Here is a 12,576-nt window from a genome sequence, read left to right as displayed (position 1 = left end):
TTTGAATTGAGGTACAGGTATATTGAATTTTAGACCAAATTTATATTTTATTTAATATCCTGTGTTTTCAAGACATTAATAGTGGTAAATTTTTAGGATAAATCTAAGTAAATAAGAAAAATAAAAACTTGCATCTAAATGAAAGTAATTTTTCTTTCCCTTCTTTTGAAAGAAATACCTTTTAAAGAGAATGTTGCCAATATACCATTATTATGCAGGTTTTATTCATCAAAATGTTGATGCTTTGGAAGATGACTATTTTGCTCAGTAAGTATTCTGCTTTTCTTAAATGTTTTTTCTGATGTGATTGAATCTGATACATTGCAGTTTGCTTGTGTAAATTAAATACAAGATACAGGAATAATTCTCTAACTAACGTGAATGTAGACAAATTGTTATTTTACTGTCCTGTAAGTGTGTATTTCTTATGACGACACCTCCAGTGAAACTGCAGTATCAGGATAGGAGCATAAAGGATGATAGTTTAAGGATCTTAGTGGTGGCTCTCATTTATCAGATAACAGCTCAACAGGAGGCTAGCTGAAGAAAAACTGACAACAACAAACTTAAGATACGATTTTTGGATCAGTCACTTAAACTTTAAAATACTTCATTTGCAAGGCCACTGCAGCGACAGGCTTGAACATCAGAGTGATTTGGACTAGATGCAACCAGTACCTTAAAACTTCCAAGAGGGATATAAACCATACAAAAAACTAACCAAAAAATATAGTACATTGGTTGCCTCACTAGTATCCATTAATACTGATGTCAGGAGACCACTATTGTTTGTTTAATTATTTTATTAAAACTCAACTGTTCCTAGTGGAGGTTCTCGCAGGTTAATGGCATCATGTTCTGAAACTGTGGTGGTCAGGCACAGTTCAAGCACTCCAAATGTGGTATGCATCTCTTTTATTCTTACTGTTTTAACTTCCCTTCAAGAGTGTATTTGGAAAAACTCTTTGCAACAGCGTGCTGGCTGGGCCTCCAAGACTGTTTGGACCTGTCATCTGAACTGTATGCTAAATGGATGGACAACCCTGAGCACAAGTAAGAATGATGATTTGCTCTTAGAGGTGTGCATGTCTAGGGGAGGTGGAACGTTAAAAAGCTGTTACAAGGGGGAGGCAGAAGGAGAAATGCCTCTGTACACTGCTCTTATTTCTTGACAGAATGACAGAATTTAAGACAACTATGTCTCCCCAGCATCATCCTCTTCCCCAAATCCCAGCTTTATGATGATTTCATAGTTACTTAGGCTTTTTACATAGATTTTACAGGCTGGAGGATGGAGATTTTGCCATGAAGACCAAAATCTAGTTAGCCATGTTAACAGGTGAACCTCCTATTAGTGTTAATATCCCATATGGCCCAGTCCCTTTGCTACAGTACAGCCTTGGGGTTGTAACATATACCAACTCAGCTTTTAAGCTTCTCTTAACAATACTGAGTGGTGTTTGCATGATGCAGCCATCTGCCCGTGATGAGCCCATCAAAGTGCCTTGCATGTTCTGTGTTCACATAAAGAGGTGTTGGGAACAGCTGTTAGTCCTTATGCTGATACTGGAGCCTAGTGGTCAGGGGTCTGGTCCGTGAGAATGGAGTCTGGACTCTACCAGGAGGAGACTTTCTGTATCCAAGTATTGCATCATTAAAAAAAAATTTACAATGTATTGAAATTCTTATTCTCTTTTCTTCCCTCTTTCTTTCAATGTCTTTCTATGCAATAGTCAAATAGTATTGGCACCGGTGAGTGAATATTTAAAGTTCATTTTTATTTGTTGTAGTTGTGATAAATATTGTGTCATTATTTGTATCTCTGTTGATATATGTAGTTGGCTAAGTAAACTGAACTTGTACTATTATGTTTGAGTTTTCTAAAACAGCTTCATAGTGATCATACTTATAAAAGCCCAACTGAGTTTTGCAGTTAGACTGAAAAGTTTAAAAAGCCTAAATACATTTTGTTCCATTCTAGAGAGAATATTCTTGCAATCCCACTCTAGAAGCAACAATACTGTGCTGAATTGTCTGTCTGTTTTCAAAATAGTCATCTTCCCCTGTTAATAACATTTGAGGTGATGGAATACTACATACCTTATTTGACTTGAAGAGCTGAAAAGTCGATGAAATATATTAGCTGATTGAGTTTTGAATTTGATGAAGAATATTAATTTTGCTGATCTTCTTGGCACTGAGAAAAGTTCAGAGGGATTTTACGGGTTTTATGTGTGGAAAAAAATGAAATTCTGAATTCTGTTAAGTGAAAAAAATGATCATGTTTTAAGGAGAAAACCCCATAGAAGAAGGACACTTCTTAGGGTTTCAAGTGACAGATTACTTTTCCCATGAAGTTAATCTAGAGACTTTTCATGTGCTGGGTAGGAACAGAAACAGGCACAATACACTTTTGACCCATATTTCACAGCAAAATCCCTTTAGCTGCTCTTACATTCTTCATGCTGAGAGCAAACTCATAACAGCACACTGCAGCTGTTCTGCCACAGGTGGAACCCAGTAGGATTCTCACATCTGTGGAAAAAAGTAATGCTTTTCTGTTTCAGATTGGGTTATCAACTTTCAGCTGAACATTTCCAAACAGTTCCTGGCAGAATGCAACTGGACTCTATACAGTGCATTTTTATCTGTTTCATGAAAATAACAAGCCAAGAGCTGTAATCCCCAGCCAATTTCTCTGTTTTACTCTTTTTTATTATAGGAGTGTAGTGATGCTTGTTAAATTAATGTATTCTCTTAGGTGCTCTTACTGGCTTGTCTTTTGAAAGAAGGAAACTAGCCTATGGGGAGGGACAGCATTGTTGTCCATTTTACTTGTTTACTAAAGGTTCACATATTCTGCTGCTACCCTCAAAAGTTAAGAAACCACTATGTCATTTCTGGATTGGTTCCAAAAACACAATGTAAAATAACCTGCCCTGCTTTCCAGCAGCTTTTTGCATCTTCCCCAAGATCCAGAAATGAGGAATCCTGGCAGACCAGTAACGTCAAATCACACAGCCACTCCCATGAAAAATATCAAGATGCATAAGTCACACCCCTCACCTAAAATAACCTCAAGCTCCAAAGTCCCTCTGGACTATAGTGGGAACTGCACAACATAAACCACTTCACAGCCACCCCAGATGTCATCAGCCAGCAAACTATTGTCCCATACCAGGCTGCTCATCCAACCTGCCTTGAATGTTGCACATCAGAGCTGCAGCCAAATGATACACAGAACTTGTCTATTCACACGCAACAGCTTTACACTTACTAACAAACATTTTTTGCAACTACTGGAACAGCTTCAGTAGCAAAATGAATAGCTGTACGTTGGCCAAAACAGCTTTACCCTGTTATCACCTTACTGTGACCCCTTACTGCAGTATTATGAAAGGATTATAAAACAAATTACCAGACCCTGCAACTCAAATAAGATCTGCCAGAGGAGGATTCCTCACAGCATGATACTTTAGCCTGACATAACTACTCTACATGTCATCTTGGTGGCAAATCCCTTATGTCACAGCAAATATCTAGGTAAATGAATCCAAACTATTCCTTGAAGTGAATATAGACTATGACCATGCTTTCTGTTACTATGACAGTGAAATGCCCCACCTGCAACAGGACTACCAAAATCCCTGCATCTTGCCTTTTCACTAACACATAATGTCTGTCATGTAAAACACCCAGCTCTCTCCCTCTTTCCTAGTAGTCCTTCGTTTCCAGAGTCTATAACTTCCTTTTCTCTACCTTGTACTCAGAAGATTGATGTCATATATCCTTCTTTCTGACTAACTAACTCTGTTGGCATCATCTGCATTTTCTATAGGATACTCTGCTGAAACTCAGGAAATTTTCTCAACTTGTATTTAAATTTGCTGTTTCCAGTTTTGAGCCTGAAGAATGGCTTTTGTGACCAGAAACTTGTATGTTTTTCCCTCATCAAGGGGAGGATAATTTTTACACCTCCACTTACAATCCTGGCCTAATGTAACGATAAGCAGACTAACAGGATGATGTAGGGAAGCCAAATGTTTTGCTTGTAGCAAAGGGACCCATTTTTCTGTAGGGAATTAGTCCAAAATACCATTAGTTGAAACTGTTTTCAGATAGCCTGCATAGTAAAATACTGCTATCACTGGAAAGTGTTTACAATGTCTTAATATCAGGGACACATCATTGCTACAGGAGAAATTTTCTGTTCAGCCTTTGCATATGGAGCATTACACTGGTGAAGTTTGCATTTAATTTCTGTTATGAAATTCATTGCCATGTTGAGGACTCTTCCCTGGAATGGGAGTAATAGGAGGCTGCCTGTTGCATGGAAAAATGTCCCTTCTGTTTCCTTTTGTGCTGCAAATGGCTCTTCCTACTGGATGCATTCACGGAAGAAACTTTGAAAAGGCTTGTCTGGAATAATGCATATATGCAGTGGTGCAGTCTTTAATGGTGTGACCCATTGCCTAGGCTGTGACAGGAAACTGGCATTGACACTGTATGCACACAAAATAGTCTGCTCCAACTGCTCTAAAAAATGTTGGGGTTTTTGGTTTTCCTTTAAACTGCATGCTTTTTTAATGCTTAAATCATAAATAAAACCATCAAATTTCTTATCCTTATTTACATTACTATTTTATATTTCCATTGCTGTGTATCTTCTAACTGTAAATAAACATTTGATTTCAGTTGCGCGTTAACAGCAGGGTTTGCCTCTACAACAGTACAGTACCTTTTAATCATATTTGCCTTGCAGAATTCCCTTTTTAATTAGAAAAACAGTCTGCTGCTATGGTGTTGCAGTGGGAAGTGATAAAGAATGGAATTTTGCATGGAAAATGTATAACCATACTGACTCCGTTGAGGAAGATGAAGACATCCTGCTCTATGCCATGAGCTGTGCCAATGAGCCATGGTTACTTTACAGGTGACCTTGATCAAAGTATCTATTTGTGTAGATAGAAGTAAATAATAAGAATAAAAATACTTTACTGTGCAAAGCTGGTGGAGGTTTGCCTGCCACAGAAGCATGTGTCTTGTTGACCACTGGTAAAGTTTTAAAGAGTTTTGTTAGGGAGCAAGTATAAAAAATGGGACAAACACAAATAAACAATCCTTCTGCAGATGCAACATGTAGGTCATCAAGTTGTAAGTCCTGACTCCATGTGGGCCAACCAAAAAGTTAAGACATGTATCGAAGAGTCTTGTCCAAATGTTTCCAGAACAGAGTTTGGAACACTATGTTTATTTTCTTTTACTGGCATCTGTATCTTTCTCAGTAAAAAATGTTCAATTCTCTAATCTCTAATGTTTGTATTACCAAAAGCATTTGTTAAGGAATGGAATTTTGGCAGTGATGGTCTAAAGAATTATCATCCAAGCATTCGCATAAACTCCATGGGTCTAAAGGTGTGGAAGTAGCACTTTCCTCCTTCCAGACACCTACTCTGGTGTGGAGGTCATTTGGGAAGACAGAACAAATATGACTGAGAATAAGACAAGAAGTGTTGCAAAGAGATGCCCAATCAGCTATGTTAATTTCCCACTTAACCTATGATCCTTTATTGCCTTTTTCTTGCAACAGGCCAGCACCATTCCCTGACAAGATCAGGGAGTTTTGATGAGCTTCTTCCCCTGTGTGCCTTAGTAGCTGATAAGCCAATCTGTTTTTTGAAATGCCATCCAGGGAGTTTTTTGGGTTGAAGAATGTTAAGATGTGCTCTTCCTGGCCATCACAATACTTTGTCCATTATGTTAAGCATAGTGGTGACATGTGAAGGGGAGAAACCCCACTCCGCTACTCTACCCATAAATAAAGCAGCTACCTGCAAGACCCTATGAGAAAATAACTCTTTTTAAAAGAGTTCTTTTGAAAGTAGGAGCATGCAAGGTAAAACATTGAGGCAACAAAGAAAATAATTACTTTTCAAGATGTCCAGGCATTTGCTGCTGCTGACAACATTGGCAGGCACTTCTTGAAATACTTCTGAAATTCTGCCTTAGCCCTCATGAAAAACTCTTTCCTGAGTCTTATTATAGGGAACCCTATAAACGGGTCACTTTTGTGTAACAGTGTCTCACTGCTGACATACTCTGTAGGCTCCATCTGAGTCACAGTGAAGGGAATCACCTGAAGGTGAGGAGCAGGCTTGTCTAGTAGGAGCAGTTGTCTTTCTGCCGCAAACAAAGATAAGAAACACACGTTATGTCTTTTTGATATTCTACACCCTCACTTCACTAAGACGTGAAGAGTCAAGTGTGCAAAAACAGGATTTCACAAACACTGAGGACAAAACCCAAGCTGAATACACAGCTCAGAGTGACACCAACTTTGGTATAACCTTCCACATGCTGATATTTGTTGAGATAGGAATTTTGGTGAACTGGATTATATTTCCAGATTGCAAAATTGTATATTTCCATTGTAAAACAGCAAGTGACAGGTTTATTTCTTTCCTGCTTTTCTAACAGATACTTGCAATATGGACTCAGTGACACATTATTTTCTTCCAATTGTACTTCAGCGATCATCTCACATGTAGTGACTACAGATATTGGGCACCATATAGCCTGGGAATTCGTTACGGAAAATTGGCCACTTCTAAGTCAAGGGTAAGCAACAAGTTTTGGCTTCCTTTAATTTCTGTGGCTCTTTGGCTTCTTCCTCTGTTTTTATGTTTGAGCTGTAAAATTCAGGTGCCGATTTTCCCTCCAGAGATGGTTTTTTGTAATGACTGATTCAATTAAGTATGCAGAGCAGAATTTTCAGAGGATTCAAATCTGATCAGGGTTTAATGCCAAAGAATAGCTCATTAAACACAGAAGACTTTAAAAATTAGCCTGTTCATGACTGTTTCTGTGGTTTTAAGTACTCCTGACAATTCTGACTCTAGAAGTGGGTTTAACCACTAGGATTTTACAAGTGTGGGTATAAAATGCTGTAAACTGTGGGTGTAAAATACTGAAGTAAAAATCCTCACCTCTTTTCCAAAGAAAGTATGAAGAGATCGGGGATTAGAGCATGCAGGCATGCTAGCGCTGCTAGGACCAACTACAGTGTTACTCCCTGACTTAAATCTTAACCTACCTCCAGCCTACCTGTACTGCTGCAGGGAAACAGCAGGTGAGCTTGGGCTACTTCTCTTGAGCAAAGCAAGTCTTTTGATGTCTGTTTGAAGACTCCCTCTCCCCTTGGCAATGAAGAAAAGCAGCAGGGCTGTGACAGAGTACACATTCCAGCTGCTTTTGGTGGCAGAGGAGGCCACTATGATCCATTAGTGGCAGCATAACCAAAACCAGTGATTTGAGAACATTCAAATGTGTAAATTATTGCTAATGCTAGAAAAGACAAGTTGTAGCAGATTTGTGTCATACCAACCAACTTGTTCCCTGACAGAGCTTTTCTGTGTTCTAAACTGATGAGGATTTTGCTGGAAAATTGACCCCTTAATTTCAAACTAAAAGAATAGTGCAAGTGTTTATTTACACGCCACCCTCAGGATAGCAACAGGAACACCAACTTGTTAGGCAAATTACTGGTTAGCCTTTCTAGCTCGGTTTGGCTGTATGGGCTCAGAGAGATTATCTATTTCATGCAAAGAATTCACATTACCAAAGTACAAATACCAGATCTTACTCAGAAAAGAGAATGAAAGGTAATTATCGTATTTCATGCAGTTCAAGTGTCTAAATGGGATATTAACGGTAGTTCTTTAAAAGAGGGAAAACAATCCACAGTTGCAAACTTCAGCTTAGTTGGTATTTGCAACATAGTGAATAATAACTAAAGAGTGGGAGTATTTTCAAATGAGATGAACTGTAGTATATTTGCTAACATGCTATTTGAAGGACCTTTATCTCAATTTTACAGATATGGGCAGGAATTACTGCATGATGTACTAAAAGTCATGGGAAGATTTGTCAAAACAGATGTACAGATCCAAGAGGTAAACCAGAGAAGCATTTAGTCTCAACTTTATTGACAGTTTGTAATATACCAGCAGTTGGGCTGCTGGCATGTTAGGTTGTCATACTGACATCTGTATAATTTCTCATATTGTTCAATCATTGCTTCCCCCAAGTATTTCTTTACTATTCTTCAGTCCTCTCTTGTCTTTTGCCTATTAGACTGATGAGAAAGATTTCTTGTTCTGTGATTGTAGAACAGGCAGCACAAGAGGATTCTTCTACCCAACTAGTCCTAGACAGTGTGGTACCACCAGTACCAGTGAAGTTGTCTGCATTTGAAAGGATTTTTAGAGGAACAGCAAAAGGGCACATTCTTGATATGTAAGGAGCTTTTCCATGTTAGTGTAAATCAGTACCCTTGCCCCATCCCCTCTTTAGTCTCTGTCATCTGCCCCTTTTCTGTGCATGTCTGTTGAAAGCACCTGTCAGGCACACAGTTGCTTGCTGCAAGTGAAGTTACATGAACTAAGATCATGCATTTATTTCTTCAGTTGCAGGTTTTTTATAATGCTACTTTGGAAGAGGATGAGAGAGAGGCTATTACTCTGCTACTGGAATCTGCAAAACTTGAAAATATTGAAAGGAGAAAACTACTAATCGAAGTTGCCAGCTGGTTAGAGAAAAATGTAGATGATTGACTTGGAAAACAGTTTCCAGTATATTATATGTGATTCACTATCATATTGGTATTCTTTATAAGCTGTAAGTAAAGGTAAAGCACATTTTGAGTCCTGTGGTTGTCTTCCCACTGGAAAATCTGGATAAATTAATTCACAAAGAAAAGAAGGATTCAGGAAAAGAAATTATAAACATATTAGTATCTTATATCTAAAATAACTTCCTCCTGAATGAAGTCTTAGGGATGCATTGCTAATAATAATCTAACATATAGATACAGTCCTGAATCCTTTGGGGGTTTTTTTCTGAATATCCAAATGAAAGGCGTGCTGCATATTTGTGGCAAAAACATGTGAGGAAGCTGAAAAACTTTATATTCTGTTTTGTTTCATTTGTACAATGATCTATAATCTGTCTCCACTTCTATGTTTTTAAATTGCAAAGAGGACAATAATTTAGAACAGTGCTGTGAAACATGAACTTCAGAATGACTCCAGATCTGCAGGGAGGAAAAGACCAAAGAATCCCCAAATTTTAATATTAATTAAGAAATTTATGCCTTGTCATTCAAACTTTGTTTTTTCTTAGCAGATCTGTACTTAATGTGTCTACACTTGTGTTTGATCAGCAATGTGCTTTTGAAGACACCCTGCTGCTTGTCTCCATTTAGCATGCTTCAGCCCCCAGCATGGTCTTGCAGTGTGTGAACTGGACTATTTTTGGATAAAATTTGTCTAGGAGATGATGAGTTCCTGGTGTGCGACACTGGATGGTCATTTTGTCCATGGCACTAGTGTGCAACTAGTCCAAACTATCCCTTCTGGAACATCACTGAGGTGCTCACTGATCATAGAATCACTGAGTATGCTGAGTTAGAAGGACCCATCAGAATCACAGAGGCCAACTCCTGTGCTGTAGATGCAAGGTTAATCACCTTGCTTACACAGCATTTTGGAGGTGACAGGCAAAATTCAGTCCACTAGTATTAGGAAACCATATTCGCTTGTCCTTAAAAAAACTATGGGATCCTCAGTCCATGCAACTCATTTATTTGTGAGGTAACAGTATTATGACAAAATTACAGTACAGGTGATCAGTTAACATGTAATGGATCACAAAACACTGTTATGTGGGAATGCAGGAGACAAAATAAGTTAGAATACTGCTCTATGAAAAGACCAGAATAAAACCCGGACATGTTAATACAAAGGATTGTTCACTGGCATCCTCTAAATACATTTCAGAAAAACACTGCCATATTGACTGCACTGAGTGTCCTCTGCTCCCCGCAGCTGCAAAGAAAACTTGAAACTATTTTGAGACTGTTTAAGAACCCCTTTATTGTATGAGAATTACCAGCTAGTGACACAAGTTTGTGCTGGGAACAACTGACCTCTGCAGCATTTGATCTAGTTAAAGATAATACCAAAGAAAATTGCATGCATTCTTGCAAGTATTCTTCAAGTTGATTGAGAGAGGCTGTGGTGAATTACAGGGGTTTTATCATACAACCTGTAGGACAGTTTGGGTTGGAAGGGACCTTAAAGATTATGTATTTCAAATCCCCCTGTCATAGGATGGGACACCTTCCACTCGAACAGGTTGCTCAAAGCACTGTCCAGCCTGGCCTCAAACACCTCCAGGGATGAGAAGTCCACAGCCTTTCTGGGGAACCTGTGCCAGTACTGAAGCTGTTTTGCTTCAGCATTCTCTGTGATTTCCACTAGTTAATCACTGGCACTGTATGCCTCATCAGGTGGGCTAAGCAAAGCTCAAGAAACATCCCATAAATTTACCTTATGCCTAGTAGGTTCAAACTATTTCTTTGCAACCATGAGCAACCACTCTTCCTTTCTAACCAGTCTTCCATGCTTTTCTTACTTTTTTCTTCATCCTACTGAATAAAACATTTAAGTTGAAATGCCAATATATAAAAATTACTAGAAGAAGTTTAAATAAGAAGTTATTTTCAAGTGATGGCTCCTGACTGTGAGGCCCTCGTTTTTAACTTTTATATTTTTCAAATTCTATACTGCTTAGTGTGTGACTCTGAAGTTTCTTGCAGCCTGTTAATTTCTGCTCTCTCATGCTAGGTAGACATAACAAAGCCTCCCCGGGCCTGCTCTTCAAGGACACCCAGACCATCCTAGGCCCAAACAGTATAAACCAAAGAGGCTCTAAGGGGGGCAAGCAGAGGGGAAATTACATCATTAAATGGAAGCTTTAATTGGAGAATTAACCCTGATGTGCCAATGAACCAAACCTGTAAAAGTGTGAAGAACTCATGACCTGTCATCCATCTTGGGGTCCATCTTGGCAGTAGCCTCTGGCTCCCCAGGGGGCACCTTTGAAGGCCTTTCAAATAAATACCTACCTTTATTCCCTTATTCCTGTCTAGTCTCTGTTTTTAGGTGGCCTCTTAAGGCATCAACTGTCTGTCTCCCACTGACAGTCTGTATTTCAGAATTTCAGCAGTTTTCATGGCAGAGGCAGAATGGTGAAGGTGATTGCTAGGCAAGCTGCCTGAGTAGGAGCAGATCTGAATCATTTCCAGAATCCACACATTTGCATTTGGTGGCTGTATCAGTGGCAGCTCTTGCTGCTGTTGAGTACAAGCTGAGTAGAGAGGTTTGGAGAGTGGCAACTGCTAAATGCAACAAGGGAAGAAGAGGTGCATGGGAAGAATCCAGGGCAAGCTGCTTTATTGCAGAGAGAATTGGGGTGAAAGAAAGTTCATTGGAAATTAATATGAGGACATCAGGAAATGAGCTTTAAGAGTACTTATGCAGACTGTGTAGGTGTTATGGGGCATGTAATTGTGAAGATGTACATGTATGGGGCAATTTCCAGTAAAAATGGCTTTGTCATTGATAGATAGGATGCATTCAGTAGGCCCTGAGTGGGGAAAAAAGTAGATAGATGTGAAAAGACCAGCTTTTTGCTTTAAGTCCTGCTTTCTGCCTTCAGAGTATGGAAGTCAAAAAGTTACACTTGTTCTGCCCATATTGTATGCATGTGTGACAGGCCATCAGACTCATGAGCTGGCAAGGATGCATGCCAAGCCCAGTGGAGAAGGAGACTTTGGAGCTGTTTAAATCAAGGTTCAAGAGCACCAGCCAGCTTCTCCTCTGCATCTCCTGGCTCAGTTGTCCTACCACCCCACTGAGTGTGCCCCCTTTCCATCCTGGCACCCCAAGAAGCCTCCCAGGCAAGTGAGGAGAAGGCAGCTTGTGGGGCCTGGGTGGCCAAGGCACAAGCCCCACGCCATCTGGCTGCACTGATGGCACATTGATGAGGTGGGTGGAGCAGCCTGCTGCTTCTTTCAGGTTGGCACAAGTCCCAGAAAGGTGACCATCGGGTAGGAAAAAGGGATGCGGGCTAAAAAGCCAAAAAATGAACTGAGATGTGGCCTTGCCATGTGCCTGCTGTGCGGTGACTCACAAATTAAAAAGAGCTGTCACCTCTGCATCCCCTGACTCAAAGCTGCAGGGGCTCTTCCAGAGCCAGGTGTGATGTATGGACTCAACCCCTTGGCCAAACTAACGGTACTTGGGTCCAGAGTCCAAAGGCAGCATAGGCCTAGACCAGGCTAAAACTTCTCTAGTTCCAGCTTGTTCTCTGGTAGCCCATGCAGGAAAAGGGTGACATGGTGACCATTAATGCCATAAACTTGTAAACTGGAACTGGAAATATATGATTAACACAAGAAGTAGACTCACTTGTCAAGGAACAAAGGGGGTTGTGGGTACAAGGAGTCTCACCTTTACCTTTTCTGTCACTTGTAATTTGACTGTGAGCCAGCTGCTTTATCCCATAAATATGACAGCCTAAGTGAGCCTTCTCTGAGCTCTCTCCCTGCTAGGGAGCTAGTAGCATGGGGGTGACCTCCACTGGAGCTAGGACACCTCTCAGGATTGCTTCTCAAGGTTGAAACACCCTTTACCAACTGCACTGGTAAGTGACCAACATCGTACATAACCTTGT

At 39.9% G+C, this 12,576-nt stretch overlaps 1 protein-coding gene across 1 annotated transcript in view; it reads left to right on the top strand.

Annotated features, from left to right (window-relative positions):
* Positions 1 to 10,742, top strand: part of LVRN (laeverin) — a gene marked incomplete at its 5' end in the record, with an annotated part of 35,976 nt that extends 25,234 nt beyond the window's left edge. The window contains 7 exons of the mRNA XM_082301416.1: positions 173 to 267; positions 946 to 1,053; positions 4,763 to 4,933; positions 6,478 to 6,618; positions 7,877 to 7,952; positions 8,466 to 8,686; positions 10,686 to 10,742. Of these exons, the coding sequence (XP_082157542.1) occupies positions 173 to 267; positions 946 to 1,053; positions 4,763 to 4,933; positions 6,478 to 6,618; positions 7,877 to 7,952; positions 8,466 to 8,612 (738 nt within the window). The 3' untranslated portion in view covers positions 8,613 to 8,686; positions 10,686 to 10,742. The remainder of the gene's footprint in view (positions 1 to 172; positions 268 to 945; positions 1,054 to 4,762; positions 4,934 to 6,477; positions 6,619 to 7,876; positions 7,953 to 8,465; positions 8,687 to 10,685) is intronic.
* Between the last annotated feature and the right edge of the window lie 1,834 nt (positions 10,743 to 12,576).

The sequence above is a fragment of the Coloeus monedula genome (assembly GCF_965178545.1).
Source record: "Coloeus monedula genome assembly, chromosome: Z".
NCBI classification, from domain to species: domain Eukaryota; kingdom Metazoa; phylum Chordata; class Aves; order Passeriformes; family Corvidae; genus Coloeus; species Coloeus monedula.
The sequence above is the reverse complement of the archived record's forward strand: the minus strand, read 5'-3'. Positions and strand labels throughout refer to the sequence as shown.